Source organism: Colossoma macropomum, unplaced genomic scaffold (assembly GCF_904425465.1).
Source record: "Colossoma macropomum unplaced genomic scaffold, Colossoma_macropomum, whole genome shotgun sequence".
Lineage (NCBI taxonomy): Eukaryota > Metazoa > Chordata > Actinopteri > Characiformes > Serrasalmidae > Colossoma > Colossoma macropomum.
Window position 1 is genome coordinate 17,638,449 of NW_023494806.1, and position 18,805 is coordinate 17,657,253.

Consider the following 18,805-nt stretch of genomic DNA (forward strand, 5'->3'; position numbering starts at 1 on the left):
ACTTAGTTCAACCGTAGTCACCAATAAATGGAGCGCACACAAAAGGTGTGCTCAAGTGGTTTCAAAATGGAATAGAAAAACAGTTTATAATCGGCACAGTGTGGCTTCTTTGCCATATCAAAAATCCCAGGCTGTGCTGCTATTCTAGTTCTATGCAGAAATGTGCTAGGATTTTTGAAGTTCAGCTGTGTTGGGCAACACATGCTTTTTACACTGGACTGAGCTATATTTAATGACCTCACAACACCCTGGCACATCTGTGCCACTTCTCCTTTCTTAGCTATTAATAAGTCCTCTCTTATTTCATTTTTGGCAACACTGGAAACAGAACTGCAGGCTGGAGCAAGTCGTGGTGATTGTTTCTCGAGGTAGTGACTGGGATGGAGAACTAAATATGATTGAAATATAGTTGATCATATTTGAGAATTAAGTTATGATAGCTTTGCAAGACACGTTTGCACCAGCAAACGTGAGGATATCTCACTAGCTTCTAAAGGCTTCAAAAAACAGTTGAATACCATTTAAATGGGTTTATGTACCGTCATAATTGAGTTTTAAATGAATAACGCAGGTAGCGCTGCATCGGTACAATAGGATTTTATACTAATGCTGAGAGTTATTTAACCGAAATATTGGAAAAGCAGAAAACTTTTACACTGATTTTCCCAGGGTTGATAACTTCATGACTTTGTGTTGTTGATTCTTGTCATAAAATTATAAACATGCACTTTATTGCTGAGTTCAATAAAGAAGCATTCCCTTTATGAATGTCTCTTCCCACTGCACATTCAAAAACAAGACCTGGCCCAAATGTGGACTAACTGAACTATTGGTTTTGGTTCCAGCTCATTTCCCACCTGCTTGAGAATCAGTATTTAAAATTAACAGTTAAAATACAGTTAAAATGTCATAATTTAATGGTCTTTTTTGTCATTTTATGTCACTCTAAATCATCTGATTTTACCGTATTGGCTGTTATGAAATTATGCACTGTACTGTTCTGTGCACGCACTCATACACGTGTATTGCATTTATGCAGAATCATATGTATAATCAAACAAAGCTTTAGATTTTCTTTGTCGAGTGTGAAAATATTGGTAAAAAACACTTGTTCTTTGGCCACTAGCGTAAATGCTAATTACAGCTTCAAACACAAGATTTTGCCATTATTCCCAGTGTTTACCTGTTCTGTTTGTGTGTACTAACAAATGAGCTGCTTCCATGCTGATATTATCCTCCCAGAAGTACAGCCAACCTTCATGTATACAAACATTCTGAGATGGCCTGTATTCAAAAAGCAGTCCGGGCTGGAACACTCCTTTTAACTTCAGCGTGAATGGACAGGACCAAATTACTGTAGACTGAACAGACGGGTATTTGTAAATGCTTCAGTCTTCATGACATCACAAAAGCAATGAATTCAAAACAGTCTCTACCTCTGTGGGCGGAGCATCTGAGGCCAGGACTGCTGTTATGATAAATGATATCTGAGGCTACTTTAGCTTTACTTTAGCACTCTAAAGTGCCAGGCGGTATCTGATTAAATGTAGAGCTTGTGTATCTTTTTCTGTTGGTTACACTTTGTGTGACTGCTTGCGCTGTGAACATACGGCCGATGCTCAGGCGTTGAAATGCTTCTCAGAAACAGCATGCGTGTGACAGCATAGTTGATTAGCATGAGAGGAAGCTCAGCTGTGAGAACCTGTCAGATGAAGTGAAGAAAAAATTGGTGATCAAGAAGAATGAGATTTCTATGTATGATGTAGACTCTGGTTAGACTGTATGCAATGTAGGCAATCTACTTTTTGGTTGCCGGTCACCTGTTCCTCTTTATTTAATTTTTTAGTTATCCCTTTTGACCTCATTTCTTCATTCTGCAGTTCGATTTTTGATTCTTGTTCTTTTTTCTTTTTTTTGCATTTCGCTCAGGCCTGAAACAAAATGTTTAATGCCCACAAAGTCCATGCAAATCAGTGGGTTTGCAGGTCAAACCTTCAATAATAAATATGGCATTGGGTGCTATGTTAAATGTTCTGTTAATGGCTATCGCAGCTTATAGGTCAAAGCTCAAGAGCTGGCATACATCATTATCCTTTTAAAGTACTTCCATATCATGGTGTTGCATCTTTGACAGGAAGCTACCAGCTGTGTTCCTGGTTTACATCTTAACTCTGCCCTTTAGTCTTAATTAGAGGTCGCAGTCAGACTGACATTCTGCTAATTGGTCCAGAGTCAGGCAGGTGTGGTGCACCCCTGAGGCTTCAGAAGGACCCCTGAGTTGTTATGCCAACTTGCCCTCTCAGACCATTGGAATCTAACTTAGTCTTCTGTTCCCACAGACCTGTTAAAGTGATGTGAGTTTGTGCAAACCACGTTCAGATATTTGGATTTTTAAGTATTATACATGAGCCAGATGGCTTAAAGAGCTGTTCCTTAAAGGGGCATTTCAACTGAACATGAGCATTTAATGTTATTTGTCATGCTATGTGGTGTTCTGTTGTGCAGCATTGCCTCCCTCAGCCTCATCGGTTCATGATTTCATGATTGTGTGTCCTTTTTGTGTCCTCTCACTACAATACCCAGCATGCATCATGTATATATATCGTACAACCACTGGGAATCCCCTCCACAGGGACAAAAATATCCTGAATGCTAGCATAGCTGCTAATAAATAGAAATGCCATATTAGATTCTAGAAAAACATTTCAAAAAGCCCTCCCCACAGCTTTTTTAGTTGTTCAAGAGTTCCTCCTACCTTGAAGATACAACATCAGAAGGGTGTTTTCATGGTCTGTAAACCAAAAAATCTTGCTCTAAAGAATCCTATGGCGGGAGAGGAGTAGCTATGTTTACAACATATGTGGTAATGGTTACAATTTTAATTTTGACCCGGACGCCCCTTTAACCTTCCCACATGTCAGAGGTATCGATATGAGCTCTGGAACATTTCTTTCATGTTAATTTTCCACAAATAAGATAATAGAATCTGAGTTATTTAGGGTTATTGGAACATGTCCAGTCATTTATAAAGTCTTTGATGCAGGACAGTTCCAGAGGCCTAATGATGCTGATGCCTTGTTTGGCAAGCCAGTGGTTGTCATTGTGGTGCCAGCAGAAGTAAAGGATGCTTAAGTGTTTCTGGTCCCCGGACTGCTGGGAAGCTCTTGGTCCTCAGGCAGAGGCACTGCCAGAGGCAATTAAACCCTCTGCGTCCTGCCCTTATTCACAGAGAAGCCACTGTTGGGCTTGAGGAAAAGCGACAGCATGAAGAGAAGATTGCCACGGTTGGATCTGCAGGCCCGGCACTCTTTTTGTCCCCGCTAAAAGCTCCCTCTTAATTCCTTGGCCGTTACTTGGAGCTGGCGGAATAAGCGTGCCTTTGTTTGCACTCTCCTTTGAGCCAAAAGCAAGAGCACCGAAAAAAAGCCCTCCTCCCTTTGACCTTTGGGCTGTGTGGTTTTGGGAATGAATGCGGTAAAGATATGGGCAGATGATGTCATGTAGTTTCCAGGGGGGGCCCGCAGATCTCACCAGTTTAATCCAGATTCACTTGCTGTCCCCTTCCGAAAGAGTAGCTGCAATGTGGGCAAGCTCTGTATTGCACATTGTGTCCTACGCTACTATCTGACAGCGCTATCGGTCCTGTGGGCTGTCATGTTGGCGCTCATGTACGCAGAGGCCAGGTCTCCCATAGCGACAAGCCCACATGGTTATTTGTCCAGAGCTTTGAGTTGAGAGCGCCAATGGTTTCACGCAGTGCTTTTATCTCTTGAAGGATGAAAGACCACTTGCGGAGGCCACTGGCCCTCGCCCTCCCTGCCCTCTCCCCAGGTTTTTTCCTGTGCGAGCCCTTTCCATCGCTTATACTTCCCCCCACAGCCCCCTTGACCATTTGCCCACCCATTTCAAGTACAACAGAGTGCACATGAAGGCCCTCTCTCATGGGCTGCTGCCAGGACCACGCAGGCCTCGATAGGGGAGAGGTGGAAAGCAGATTGCTTCATCACTGGATCAATCTGCCTCTCAAGTTTCCATATCCTGGAGCTGAGCTATGAATAAACATCCAACAGCACTGCTTATGAAGTCTCTTCCCAAGGATTTCTTTGATGCATTCACAGTGGCTGCTTTTCTCCTATTGTTCTGACGACCCTTCAGATGTCTACAGATTTGAGCATTTGAGTAACAGTAGATATTTCTTTCTGTCTGATCTTCAGGTGTCCATACCCAACACCAGTACTGCTTGCATGAGAGCCGTGCTGGAATACCTGTACTGTGGCTTACTGACACCCTGCCCTGAGCTGGAGCCTATGGACCTCATAATATTAGCCAACCGTCTCTGTCTGCCCCGTCTTGTGGCTCTCACAGGTAGGCTGGTTATAAGTCAAATATCTAAAGATCTAGCCAGTTTGCATGGCAGCTATAAAGGCTATAACAAACTACTACTACACACTTTATCAAACGAAGACAGGAGCTACATAGACAAGAAATAAACTCTCCTGATATTTAATTGTAATTACTGTAATCCATTTGGTGTAATTACTGTTGTCCATTTATGTTGTCTGACCAACAAAATAGGCAAGATTTAATATACTTGTTAAATGTGAAAATCATACAGTCTTCATCACAGGACTGTACAAAGAAGTACAGAGAAACTATATACAAGTAAAAGCAATTAAACACGAATTAAAATTGGAAGCATAGAGACTAGAAAAAAACAAAGTAAAAAATGATCTACATCAGAACGTTTTCTGAGTTTTTATATTAAATTTTGATAAAGGTAAAAGTTTTCTTTGGGTACTGTTTTGCTCTGCATGTGCTTCTCTGCCATGAATGGAATAAAAAATGTTTTCTCAAAACTATAGTAAAACAATGTTTCAGGCATCATGCAATGTATTTGTAAAATGTCATGCAATAGCTTTCCTTGAGGTAGCTTTTAAGAGGCAGTAAATGTTTCAGGTGTGTGGTTCTTATCAACACTGTTGTGAATAATTCTGACTCAGTATGTTTCTCTAGAATGGCATTACAGCATGAGATGTTTATAATGCTAATTTACATTAGATGTACCTCTGGCTTCATTTAGATCTGTTAATGTTAACGGCCATTCTATATTGTATTAAGCTTTAAGGCTTACATATTAACACTGAATCATTGTGGTCCGCAGAGCAACATGCTGTTGAAGAACTGTTGCAGTGGGCGGTTAAAGGAGCAGACATTGATGGACAGGTGCTGGCTTACCTAGAGATGGCTCAGGTAATCTATTTAATTTGGGTCTGTGGCAAAACAGACCTTATTCAGAGTAGAAAGGCCTATTATTCTGTTAAACACACTGATTTGAATACTGAAGTAGCTAGGTAACAAAGAGAACACATTAATCCCCTGAATTAGCATTTATTCATAGCTCACTCTAATTCCAGTTCAAAGGATGATCAGTCGTTGCCTTTCAAATGAGCCCCATTGTTAAAAATCGCCATATGATGCCTTGTGCCAACTCCACTTCATCTTCTTTTCTGTGTATCTTCCATAGTTCCACAATGCCAAACAGCTCTCAGCCTGGTGCCTGCACCACATTTGCACCAACTACAACAGTATCTGTCGCAAGTTCCCCAAAGACATGAAGACCATGTCTCCAGGTACAGATCTAATACTTGCTGTTTGTCATACAGGGAACGTTCAAGACATGTTTAATTCTTAACTTTATCAATTGCTTTTGTTTAAGTAGTTGTCCTCTAAAACCTCTTTGCTTGTCTTTTTTTGCAAAAGTCAAGGGACCACTCTTTTGTTTGTTTATTTACCAGTCAAGTACAGGGCTACTCAGCGTTAGAAAAAACAGGAAACATATTTAACAAAAATTACACAAAGCATTCAGCATATCAAATAAAATAATAATATCAAATCATCGATATTTAATTTGTACACTCTTTTGTGGACCTCCTGCCCCTTTAACTTTCCCATCCTTTCAATCTTAAAAGCAAATAACTGTGTCCTACCAACAACAGCTGTTCCCCAAGGTATCACTAACATTGTTACCCTTCAAAGAGACTGACGTTCTCACAAGCAACTGCCCAAACACACCTTAGCTGTCTTGAGATTATATCTAGAGATTAGATTTAAGATAGTCCACTTGCATAAGGAAGGAGAAAGTCAAAGGAAAATAACTAAATAAACAAGATTTTCCAAAACCAGACTTCAGAAATGATTAAAGAATCAGAAAAGGCTTCTAAGACTAAACTTGGGAAGTGTGGAAAAATATCGCTGCAGATTTCTTTGAGAAATAGAAAGCAAGTCTCTTTAAAAAATGGAAGTTGTAATAAAGCATGAACACACTAAACACTGAAAAAGGTTTTAATGAATATGTTTCCTGCTTTTTTTCCTACACTGAAAAATAAATGAGTTAATGACAATTTTGGCTGGATATGAAAGAAATGAAAGTGTGGTCCCTGACATTTGCACAGTACTGTGTCTGTCCCTAACTCCAGCTTTTTTCCATCAAGTCCTCTGAGTATGTTCTCCCATTTCTCCTACAGAGAACCAGAAGCACTTTGAGAAGCAGCGCTGGCCGCCTGTCTGGTTTCTGAAGGAGGAGGACCGCTACAACCGTTCAAAGAAGGAGCGTGAGCGCGAGGAGGAGATCCTGCGCAAGCAGCACATCAAACGGGGCTGGTGTTTCTGGAGACACCCATCATCCTCGGCGCCCCACATCTCCTGAAGGCGCGCCCCTGTCCGACAGCTCCCACCCCAAACCCCTTGCCCCTTCTCGGCCTTGAGGCATGCAGCCGAGTCTGGGGAGCCCCATGTCCTGTGTCCAGTGTGTGCATCCTGGCTGCTGGAAGTTAGTCTGGGGCTGCTTTGCCTCAGAGCTTCTCCTTCCCTCTTTAAGCCAGGCTTTTAAACAGGCCTGGGGCAAGAAAAAAAGCTGTGGCCCCCTCAAGAGCCTGCAGCATGTCTGTGAAAGGAGAGAAGGATGAGAGAAAGCGTAGGCTCTTTCTCACTTTTTGTGTTGCGTGATTCACTGTGCTTATCCAGCAAGGTTGGAGGCCTCACCACAGCACCCTGTAGGGAATGTCTTCATGGCAATGATCTGCCTTCAACTCCTAAGACTGTTATTGTTATACAAGAACTACTAAATACACACGTTCTCAACCACATTCTCACCCAGCACCAGGCCTAGGCGCTGGCGCCCAAGCATGCAAAGTGCATGGTACTGTTGCAATGAGCTTCTTCTGTGAAACCTGTATCTGGGGAAAACAAAAAAATGAACATGTCCAATGCATACGAGAGCTGCAAAATACCTTACGCTTTGAATGCACCTAACAACTAAAACAGCGGCAGGGATTTGTTCATTCTTCAAACCAGAAAGGTAAATCCTGTGGTTCATGATTTTTGCCTCAGTACTGAACCACTTTTGCCTGTATTCTCACTAAGATTTTCTGTTTTGGATCTTCCGTAGCCCCATTTTTGGCTCTTCTTGCCAACTGTTTTTTGTTTTCCATTGAGGCACTATGTGGGGAAACTCCACTCAAGAATCCCTGTTGCTAGGACTTGTTAATGAAGTAGGCCAGGGGCAGAAACAGAACACTAAATAAACAAGTGGTGCATAGCTCGGGTCATTCACCCAAGAAGGCTCTGACGAAGCATCAAAGAGAGACAACTTGGGCTTGTTCAGATGATGAAAATGCCTCACCAAAATACGCTAAAGCAGAAAAGAAAAAACTTCACGGCAAGTGAGGTTTTAATTTAGGGCTTTTTGTAACACTGCCACTGGAGTATTAACAATCCCAAATGTCAGTAAAGATTTATTTATGATTAGAATGAGTTTTTGACCACTAGCAAGGTTTATTTTTTCAATTTACTTGCCTTTACATCTCCAAGCCACTAGGGGCACTTTTGCTTCCTGAGTTTACCCCTCTGTAGAACACATTAGTAACTATACCAAGAGCAGGTAAATTAAGCTGCAATCCTTGCCTTTTTCCTGATCTTTTTCCACTTGAGAATCCTTTCAAAGATGTTTTTTCTGGTCTGGTTTTAATTGCTCTCACTTCTAATACCTGCCTGATAACCAAAAACTAAGCTGTGATGTTTTTCGCCGCCCCCCACCCTTCCCCTTGCTAAGAACAAAGTTGGCTATTGTCAGTTTTGTCTTCTACCTCTGCAGATAGACTAAGGAAAAATGGATAGAGGGATGAACATGGAGTAGCGCAAGATTCAGTTCATTTGCTGTTCCATTTGATTCACAAAGCTGCAGTGTAAGGCCACACAGCTGGAGCCTCACTTTCCACTTGCAGAGAAAAATGGTGCTCAGGATTACTAACCACCGCAGTGACAGTATTCATACAACCCAGTTCTTTTCTCTTGATAGTTGTTTCTCTCTTGCTACTTGTCTTATATATCCTTTCCTTTTTCCCATGTGACAATCCTAAATGAACAAAGTTCCTGACTGTTCATGAGCTAAGGACATGTCTCCTTTTTCCAAGAAGCTTTATGGCTTTCAATTGAAAGGCTTGTAGCAAAATGGAAGATGGGATCTGTGGTAGTAGCTAATCTGTTCTGCTGAAGTGGTATTATAATGTAACATAGCTAACTGTAGATATATCTCTCCACTTGGTTCACCCATTGGAAAGTGCATTTTCGCTCAATGAGTACTTGTCAAACACGTTCTTTTGGTTTCTACCTTCTATCAATTATCTGAGCTAATCGTCTGAAAGGGGTGTGTTTTTGAATTGCCTTTCTGATCAGGAGAACAGGAGAGTGCCTGTGACAGAATGTGTTTATTTTCCTCCTCAAATTTAGTATAGAACCCTCTTTGTGCTTTTGGAGTTATTCTTCTGCTTGGGATGTGTTGAGCGAGGTGCTACATGCTACATTCCTAATGAGACATGATTTGGTAGCGTTTCACAAGAAAGTTATTTCTGGAAATTTTAGAAGTGAACGTGAACGTAGCAAACTGTTGGGTGAACTTTTTTTTTTGTGGCACCTTCCTCTATTTCTGGCTTTCTGATTTTTTCACCCCCTCAAGGCTGCACCCAGGTGTCTGTGGCAGCTAGCTGAAGACATACGATGCGGAAAGGCTTTCTCCTCTCTGGGGACATGTTGGAATCATCAACAGCTACTGAAATAGACGCGTGAGAGAATCTCACTGGGCCCAGGTGCGAATGAGGCTGATCTTTGGAAAGAAGGAACAAAAAAGGAAAGATCTGCAGCTTGGTGCTAAAACAGTTAGGCTCTGATTTTGACTAAAGGATTTTTCTAGAAACAACAGATGTCTGTGAGGGTGTTCTTCTTCATCTGAAAACTGCACTGTGTAAAAGTCACCCTACCACCATTCACTTATTTCCTTTACAGTCAAAATGGCTATTAAGTAACTATTTAGTTATAAATTTTATAGTATCAGGAAAAAAGCAGAAAAAATTGAACAGAAAAACATACATAACAACTAAATATAACATCAATATTTTGAGTGATGTGTCCACTCTTTGCCTTTATTACAGCTTCTTGACAGCTACACATCCTTTCAGACTCATAGTGCTGTGTTGTCCTCTCAGAGTGCAGGGATATGCAGGAACACCTTCGGATTTTTTCACATCTGAAGCAAGAGTGGAGCTTGATTATCTGTCTCTCTAAGTTGATGGTCTACCATTTTTAGGAATATATTTTATCAATATCTTTTAATCATTTTTTGAACTCCAGTTTTTATCTCCTGAAAAATGAATAACTTGTATTTAATGGCCATTATGACTGGAAATCGAAGGGTGAATTACCTAATATGTCAGTGCTACAAATTCTGTTCACTGGGTGGCAGTCAATTTATGTAGTGGTACATTTTAGATGAAAGTTGTTGGCATTCTAGATTTAATGTTACTATGCAGACTTTTTCTGCAGAGAATAAAATATTAGCTAACATTTGCTTAGTTAACTTTCTATCTGTGCCTCTAATAGAGTCCAAGATGAAGCTTTTCAAACTACAAAGTAAAACTGACTAGATCTCACAGACAAATCTATGGTGTTAGCCTCCAGGACGTTGTAGTTTTTGGAGATGGAATGCTGTGTTGCCTTGGTGGTTTTGGGCTAGACAGCACTTTAATATTTGTTTTCTTCTTGTTTCTTCTTCTTCTTCTTCTTCTTCTTCTTCTTCTTCTTCTTCTTCTAGTATGCCCTTGCACATTTTCTCTCTGATTGGGTCTGCCTTTGATGTGCATGGCAATGACTGTTTTTAAATTTCAGCTTTTTAAAAAGAAATGACATTTTGTAGCATGGTGTGACTTTTCTTCCGTACAGTGGTGGACTTTTTTAAAATAATTTTTTAGCTCCATGTAGTGCTCAGTGTCCGTGGACTAAGGGTCCAAGGTCTTTGTATAGTAACCACATGCTTTATTGTTATGCCTTTGCTAACATTGGATTTCGGGGACGTGGATTGTACGGTTATTGTTAGATGCGTAATTTATGTTGTTTGTTTAGGTAAAGGTGTAAGATTTAAGATGCGTTGTTTGGAGACCTGTTCAATAGCACTAACAGCACTAACAACTGACTGGCCCTTGTTCACAGTATAATTACTAAAACAACCTATGCACTTTGGCCCAAATTGTGGAAAAGAAGAAGTTAAGACACGATTTAGAAGTGATTGCCTTGAATCTTACATTGTGGCATTTGTGAGAGATGCACGTTTACAAAGGAAATGTGCATGAGGAATGGTCTGCAAAACACGGTTGCATGCGGTCGTGAGTAAGTTTGTATTACGAATCAGGTATGCACTTTGTCATTAAATAATTATTCTCCTGTCATGAGCCTATGTACAATACAAATATGTCAAATGAGTGTTACGTTTGGGGCAAAAAACCCTAAGGACCAGTTATACACTTTGGGGTTTTTTTTCATGTCCTTGGTTAGTAATCTCTTTTTTTTCTCCTCCATTGTCCTCCACAGGTTGCAGTAGTAATGTTCCGTAGGGCTCAGTAGTTTGTCAGCTAAAATAGAAAACTCAAGAGCTGTTCTCTCCTGGCATTACCTGTGCCTTTGATTTTTAAAAGGAAAAAAATCTCCTGTTGCCTTTCTCAAGAGGGGCCTCTTACAAATGCCTTTAGGTTTTGGATAATTGTAAAGCAGACACATACACTTAAATCAGGCAGCTGACCACTGTATTCCTCCTTCTACTGTCAGTGCCTGTGGACGTTATGTAGCAAAGCCTACTGTTCTCTGTCGTATTTATGCTGCATTCTTGTCTTCGCACCTCTTTTAAATAGAACGGTTCCTGCTCTCTCTTTGTTTTGCTGAGCCAAGTGGAAACCATGCTTAGGATGAGAGCTGTGATCATGCTGGTTTGACTGTGGGAGAGGTAGATCTGTGGGACACTCACACACCCACCTGACAGTATACACTGTCCAAGGATGCTGTTGCCCTCTGCAGGCCAGCCATAGCACAAATCTAGCGGAGTTTTTTCTTTGTGCTGTTACCCAAGCATCAAAAAATCTGATGACTTACATAGACCTACAAAAACATTTAGAAACTTATTCCACTTATTCCATGAGGCATCATTTGTCAAAAAGTTTGCTTTTGCCAACATTATTTCAAGTGTATATAACATCTGTCATGTGACATTACAGTCATAATGGAGATAACATGCCATAACTTGTTTGAACAAAAAAGTATTGTTTGTGGCCCTTAGGTGAGTGAGTTTCATTTCATCATTTATAACAATAAGGCTGTGTCACAAGGTCAACATGGGAAAAATGAACTTTCACTATACTTCAAGAACTTTACGTGATACACGATATGTTACAATATTATTTTAATAAGTTGGGAAAGACAAAATAGTGCTACATTTTAAAAATACATAGCGTTAAAATCCAAAGATTTAAATGAAAGATTTGTACTCAACATTTTACATATTGTGCAGAACTGAATCCAATTAAATAGGACTAGTTATGCTCTCTTTGTAATCAAACATGCTGTTGAGATGTAGGCCAATATCCATGATATGCATATTGTCACATATTGTAATGTAACTTATGATAAGGATAAATATTGCAATATTGTGTAATATTGTAATGTAACATCTTTAGCATTATGTCACTGTAATATACACTAAGCTATAAAGTCTGTAACCTGCTATTTCATTTCATCCCAAAAGGAAAAATAACTTAACACCAAAGTTGACAAGAGCAACCTTTATGACAAATGAAGCCTACTGGAATAAACCTTCACCAGTGTTAAAGTAGGTTTATGTCTGTTGTCAAGACAAGCTTATGAACATTACAGTAAAGTGTTATCAAAAGTCACATATACAATGCATTATGCACAAATTATTGAATTTTGGTTTCAAATTATGTTAAAGTTACTACTTCAAATTATGTTAAAGTTACAGTTACTGCGCAGAAGCTGGAAGTACAGACTGGCTTCCTCTTGTGCTGCCACATCCTTTGACTTTGCATAATGAGTTGCCTGCAGTTTTTTCTCCCCACAGATTCTAATAGCCTAAAACTCTTGCTTGATTTTGATTTTTCAAGAGGTTTGCTTGTGATTTTTGCTTTTGAACACAAGAAACTTTTTTTCTAACCCCCCAAAGCTTTCTTCCAGATTTAGAAAAAAGTAGACGCTTTGTTAAAAACTACTTAAGTCCTGCTTGTGTTTTCTAGCCAGTGAACTCCTGAGACAGAGCCAGCCTTTTCTTACAAGATCTACCACAAAGATTAACAATATGCAAAATTAATACGAAACATAACTGAAGTACTCTGGTAACCACTCTCACTTTCTGAGGAATTAGCCTTATTTCTCATGCCAATTACAACACATCACAAAACTGCAAATAGCATTGTCCATTTTCACATATGGTGAGGCCCTCTGTCTCAAGGCCATCTCGATGTTAGAGAATGGTCAGCAACTGCCTAAAAGGCTGTGATTTGACCCTTCTCCCTTTTTTCTGTTAATACATGACTATTATAACATTATGCACTTTGTGTTAATCTTGTTAAGCTTTTTAAGCTTGTATTTGTTTTCGAGAATTACCATTAATGTTCTGAAACAAAAAAAAAATAGAAAAAAGAGCACACATGACACATTAAGGGCTTTTTTTTTAAAAAAAGAAAAACAACAATCAGAATGTTTTTGCTGCTGTTGCAAAAAACGTTTTAATGAATCCTTTGTAATACTTTTTGAACCACTGTGATTTGTACAAAATGGAACAAAAAAAGTAGTAAAAAAAACTTTGCCGTTTCAGTATTCTAATGTTTGACTTGGCTTTTAATAAAATTTAAGTGAACTCTTTGACCAATCTTTGCTTTTTTGTGATTATTTTGTGAAATGTGTGCATAGCATGCAATGACCAGTACATTAGTAATCTTTGTATTCACAGTAGTTGGTCTTATGACACATTTACACATTTTCTGGACAGCAAAAATCATTGAAAAACTTTTGATAAGCAGCACACGTTTGTTTCAAAAAGAAGTACTAGAGCATGCAGTATTTTTGGGGCGCCACTTCCAAAGACTAACCAATAGAGGGCGTCAGAGATCACTTTAATGTTGCTTGCCAACTGCTTACCTTCCAAACTGATGAAATTAAGTATGCTTGATGAACTCACTTCCAACTTTCCTGACCAACTAGTAGCGGTCTTCACTAACATCCTTAACCTTTCACTTAGGCTGAAGTCCACAAATGTCCTAGTCAGGAAACCATCATTCTCGTACCAAAGCCATCAAAAGCTGAATGACTACCACCCAGCTGCATCATCCAGTGTGGTCTTGGCTCATGATAAAACCAACGTTTTCCCCATCTTGAAGGAATGCAAGTTTTCCTGCAGAGCAAGTAGACCAACTGAAGATGCTATCTTGATTACTTGCAACAAGCCCTAACACAGGCAGAGCATCAATACACACTATTGCTTAGTATTGAATATCATTCTTCCAAACAAGCTGGCTTTCAGATTGCACAACTTAAGCCTCAACACACCACTGTGTAATTGGATCTTTGACTTTCTAAACAATGTTGGGCTGACAGGCTGGGTACCCACTGTTCCTTCACTCAAAACACTGGCGCACCACAAGACTGCATATTCAGCCCACTACTTTTCTAACTTTTAAACTACAACTGTATACTCACCCGTATACAACTCCAGCACCATCCTTTGCAGATCACACTGTTACAGGGATGATTTCTAATTTACACAGAGAGTGCCTGTAAAGAGGAAGTGTCAACCTTGGGACGGTGGTTCTTTGCCAACCACCACATCCTCAAAACAAAGAAAGAGGAAAATCAAGAACACAGAATGAACTTCAGGAAATGAGTGCAGGCGACACTCCCACATTCACATTAATGAAGATGAGGTGGAATGTGTTTCCAGCTTGAAGTTCCTCAGTGTCCCTCAATACCTCTTCAGGGAAAAGGACACCCCTATACTTTCTAAGGAGCCCACTGGTCGTGATATCTACTGGTTCACTTCTGAAGGCATTCTGACCTGTTGCTTTGTCTACCCAGAACATCTTTGGGTTCCTATTAATAGCAATTGAGAACATTTACCACAGCTGCTGTCTTCAAAAAGATCCAAGCCACACATGCATATTTGCTCTCCTACCTTTTTGCAAATGTTACAGGGTCATACGTACACACACAACTAGACTCAGAAACAGCTCCTTCCCCTCTTCACAAATGGAGATGCTACTACCACTAACACTACCATGACCCCCAACAACACATCCTGAATGTTGCTTTGAACAACTCTGGCCTCACAACAAATCCCCAAAAATATTTTATGTGCAGCACATTTTAATGCACAATTACTGTTGTTGTTAATGTGCTGAATTTAACATATTGGGAAAAATGTGCAAAATTTACATCACATGTATTATTTTATTTTCTAATATTTTACCCTAAGCAAACACATTTTTTCTTTACTTTTTTGTGCACTAAAACCTGCAGAAAAAAATGACATATTCAAGTTTGCTCCTATAGAGCAGTTGTCCAATCTTATCCACAAAGGTCCAGTGCAGCTGCAGGTTTTCATTCCAACAAAGCAGGAGCTCACATGATCAGTTATCTGAAGACTGAGCAATTGATCAAACAAGTGGAATCAGGTGTGATTCAACTCATTTTGAATAAAAACTTGCAGCTGCACTGGCCTTTGGGGGAAAGCTTTGACACCACTGCAGAAGAGGATGTGCTTCATTTCTAAACTTCATTTAGAAAATCAACAAACATGTCAGGTGACCAGGGTGGTCAAACCTTTGCACACAACTGCATAGTGTAATCGGTAGGCTTACAGAGTAACAGCTGCCTTTAATAAATGAACAGGCTTTGATTCTTAACCAATGGTGAAGAACCAATCTTCTTGTTCCATAGCTGCCTCTGCAGCCTTCATCCATTCCTCAGATTGTGACTCTCCTGAGTTATCTGGCAGGCCTCTCTTCCTGTCTACGTCCTCCACGTCCTTTTCCTTTCAGAGTAGGCAGACAGAGGGCTGAATCAGCACAATGTGAGTGGCGTTTGGCCTGAGTAAGGCTTCACATGATGTATTCCTGCTCGACTCTCTCGTGGCACAAATGAATCAGATACATACTTTCCAGTCCTTGGCGGTGGCTCTGTGATTTTATAGGACCCGTCGTCGGCCGGCCTTTTCGCCAAAGTCACGCAAACAGGAGACGCACGACTTTGGTTGCCATGGCAAGGGTGTGTGATGTGGGGGGAATATGCATCACAGAGTGCGTAAGTCATCCCTAGGCTCTTCACACACACATACACACACAAATCCAGGCTCAAATAGCAGCACTTCCAGTAACACTTTAAGGGGGGAAGCTGCCACATATGTTTTATAATTGAGTCCGTTGCCTGGGGCCTGCTACGCTGTAAAGTTCGGGTCGCATTGATGTGTCCATGTGGATGGGTGGCCATGCGACCGCATAGGCACTCTGTGTGTGTGTGGGTATGTAAACACTAATTACAACCCTGAAGCTGGTGTCATCAGCTATGTGATGAATGTGTTCAATGGTGCCATAGTGCAGGCCGCAGCCTGCTCAGTGCCACTGTATCGCTGGCACAGATCCTGATGTTTATATTTTCCCTTATTGCATATAATTCACATCAAAGAGCACACCAGTGTTGAACCTGAGAGAAGATCTGATATGCGTTTGTGTCTCTCAGTGTTTGCGTACGTTGACTAAGCGTTGAATTCATTCCTTCAAATGAGTCGTTTCTTCAAAAAAAAAGAGAAATTTTGACAATGTTACAATAAATCTCTTCTACAACTGTTACCATATTGTAGTGTATTATATTGCACTTATATTCAAATGTAATCATGTAATTACATATTTAATTACATAGTGGGTTACATTACATTTAATTTATTTTCTTTATCAACAGTTTTGAGTCTGCGCTCAAAAGAAATAATAAAAACATGGCAAAAATGTAAAGGATATTCCGGATGCAAAGCAAGTCTACATACAATAATAACTTTTTATCAAATTCAAATCATAATAACATACTATTCACAAGCTCACATATTGTATCTATAGCAAGTTTAGAATCTGTACTTTCCACGCAGCTTGTTTCAGCGAGAAACAAAAGAGATATGATGCTTGTAATAACTACAGCTTTAAAGTGTTTAAAGCCTAAATCCTACATTTTCTGTATTTTATGTATTACCCTGATGTCCAGTTATGATGTTTGTGTAGTTTTATATACTAAAAACATTCATAATTTGTTTTACAAGACTATTTTCCAACCCCTTTTTGTTGTTGCACTGTTAAGACTGATATGTGACCTCTGTTCTGAATGGCTGTCCTGAACTGTTCCTTGTTCTAAAAGTAACCGTTGCTGAAATTGGAAACCAAAATCCTGAGAGATGTCAGAGAAAATCAGCTTGATTCACTCAGATGAGTTCAGAGCTTCAGATGAGTGGATCGGTTTCCTGACAGCCAGGAACAGCAAAACCTTTCATCTTTTTTCCCCATATCTTTTGCTCCAGCAACTCTGCTACAGCTTGTCTGCAGTAACAACACTTCATATCACTTTATCACTTAAATGGCTGTAGGCTGAAGGAACAATTATATGTAAATGTTCTCAGAGTTGTGGCATCACGACCATGAGGGATTCGAAACAGACTGTTTTCGCCGCTTTTTTGCATATACACTGTCAAAAAAGTACTGTGCAAGTGCATTTTTGTTCATCAAAGTACAAACAATGTAAATGTACCTTCAAAGGTACAACAATGGTCTTAATGTCCTGTTGTATACCTTCAATGACTTTTAAAAGTGCACTACGTTAATTTCCCAAGGAAAAGGTGCATATGTGTAGCTTTTCAGAATGTTTCATAATGTTTTGAAATAGAAAATCAAAAAATCAAGAACATTCTTTAAACCACTTATTGCAACTATCCTCATTGTTAGTGTCAGACAAAAATCATTACAATTGATCGGTCTGTAACAGGAGAACCGCTTGATATATGTCTTCAATTTTCACTCCACAGAAATAAAAAAAAGTGTTAAACAAACTTGACCTCAACATTGCATTCCTTCAGTATGCGCTCACAGTCTTACTTAAAGCATATTTTCTTCTGCTTCGGGAAGGCAGATGTTTTGCTTTCATTAAACCATCATAAATGTGTCAGCAAATGTCTGCAAGTTTGTATGTGACGTTGTCCAGGGGGTCATAGTCTGGAGGATATCACAGGGTAAAGATTCCCTCCTCAATCTATAATTCCTTCCAGTTGTTGTGCTATAAATGTCAGTTTCAAGGGGCTATAGGTGGCTTGAAGAACTTCACAGCACTTACTTACTTTTCATGTTTTCAAGGCTTAACACAAGAGTGTACCTTTCTCTCAGCTGAAGCCATAATTCTCCCAAATTCTTGTCCCATAAATATGTCGCCCCAAGTCCAAACCCATTACAGAAATGGCCCAAGTGCAAGCCTTACAAATTCCTCACAAGTATTGCATACCTACAACAAGAGGAGGGCCAGGAACTCCCCTCCTTTTTATTTAGCTTGTCCACAGTGCTGATAATGGTTTGTGCTTGTTTGGTTTTTCATTATGAGCTGAGTGTAGACAAGTCAATCACATGCAAGTAATGAAGTTGCATAAAGATTAAAAAGCGTCAGACATGCAGGAAACACTTGTTGCCATTTATTCTGTACGCCTGCTTTGTAGCTATAGACTGGTGACAAGCTAAAGTAAAAACCCGAAAAAGTGGAAGGAAGTGAGTGGAGAAACATGCTTCCAGACAGATGTACTGCATGATACAGTAATAAGAAATTAACATCCTATCATGCTCTGTGGCGTGTATAAAAGTGCTGAGCTGGTCTAGTTGACCTAGACGTTGAAGAAGTGCTTTTGAAAGAGCATTCATTATTGGGCGCATGGGTGGCAGGAGCTTCAGTCACAAATACTCCTCAACCAGCCAGTGTTTCAATAGGAACAGTAACTGTAAGTAAATAGCAACATCTGCATTTACAGTTGTATGCAAAAGTTTGAACACCCCCAGTCAAATCACACATTTTGTCGATTTTCAAAGTAAAATATGTTAACACATCCTGTACAGGGAATCATTTAATTATGACATTATCCAAATTGTAGTGCACTATTTGTATTTTTTTGCTCTTTTTTTCTTTGATTGTTTTTATTTTTTCCCCCCATTAACGTGGGGGAAAAATAAAACAAAATATAAAAATGCACCATAACTTTTGTACAGGCCAAATTTTATGTTTTATTATTTTTCCAAAGTGTTAAAAATTATTATGTATAAAATGTGCAGAAGCACGGTCTTTGTAGAGGATGTGTGCTTTTCACCTAGAAAATCAACAAAACATGTCATTTGACCAGGGGCTTCAG

The 18,805-nt window shown here is 39.7% G+C and overlaps 1 protein-coding gene across 4 annotated transcripts in view; it reads left to right on the plus strand.

Annotated features, from left to right (window-relative positions):
- rhobtb4 (Rho related BTB domain containing 4) overlaps positions 1-13,261 on the plus strand; it is a 65,822-nt gene extending 52,561 nt beyond the window's left edge. For all 4 annotated transcript variants that reach the window (XM_036598024.1, XM_036598023.1, XM_036598022.1 and 1 more), the window contains 4 exons: positions 4,215-4,365; positions 5,162-5,250; positions 5,525-5,630; positions 6,525-13,261. In XM_036598024.1, the coding sequence (XP_036453917.1) occupies positions 4,215-4,365; positions 5,162-5,250; positions 5,525-5,630; positions 6,525-6,706 (528 nt within the window). In that variant the 3' untranslated portion in view covers positions 6,707-13,261. The remainder of the gene's footprint in view (positions 1-4,214; positions 4,366-5,161; positions 5,251-5,524; positions 5,631-6,524) is intronic.
- Positions 13,262-18,805: the final 5,544 nt, after the last annotated feature.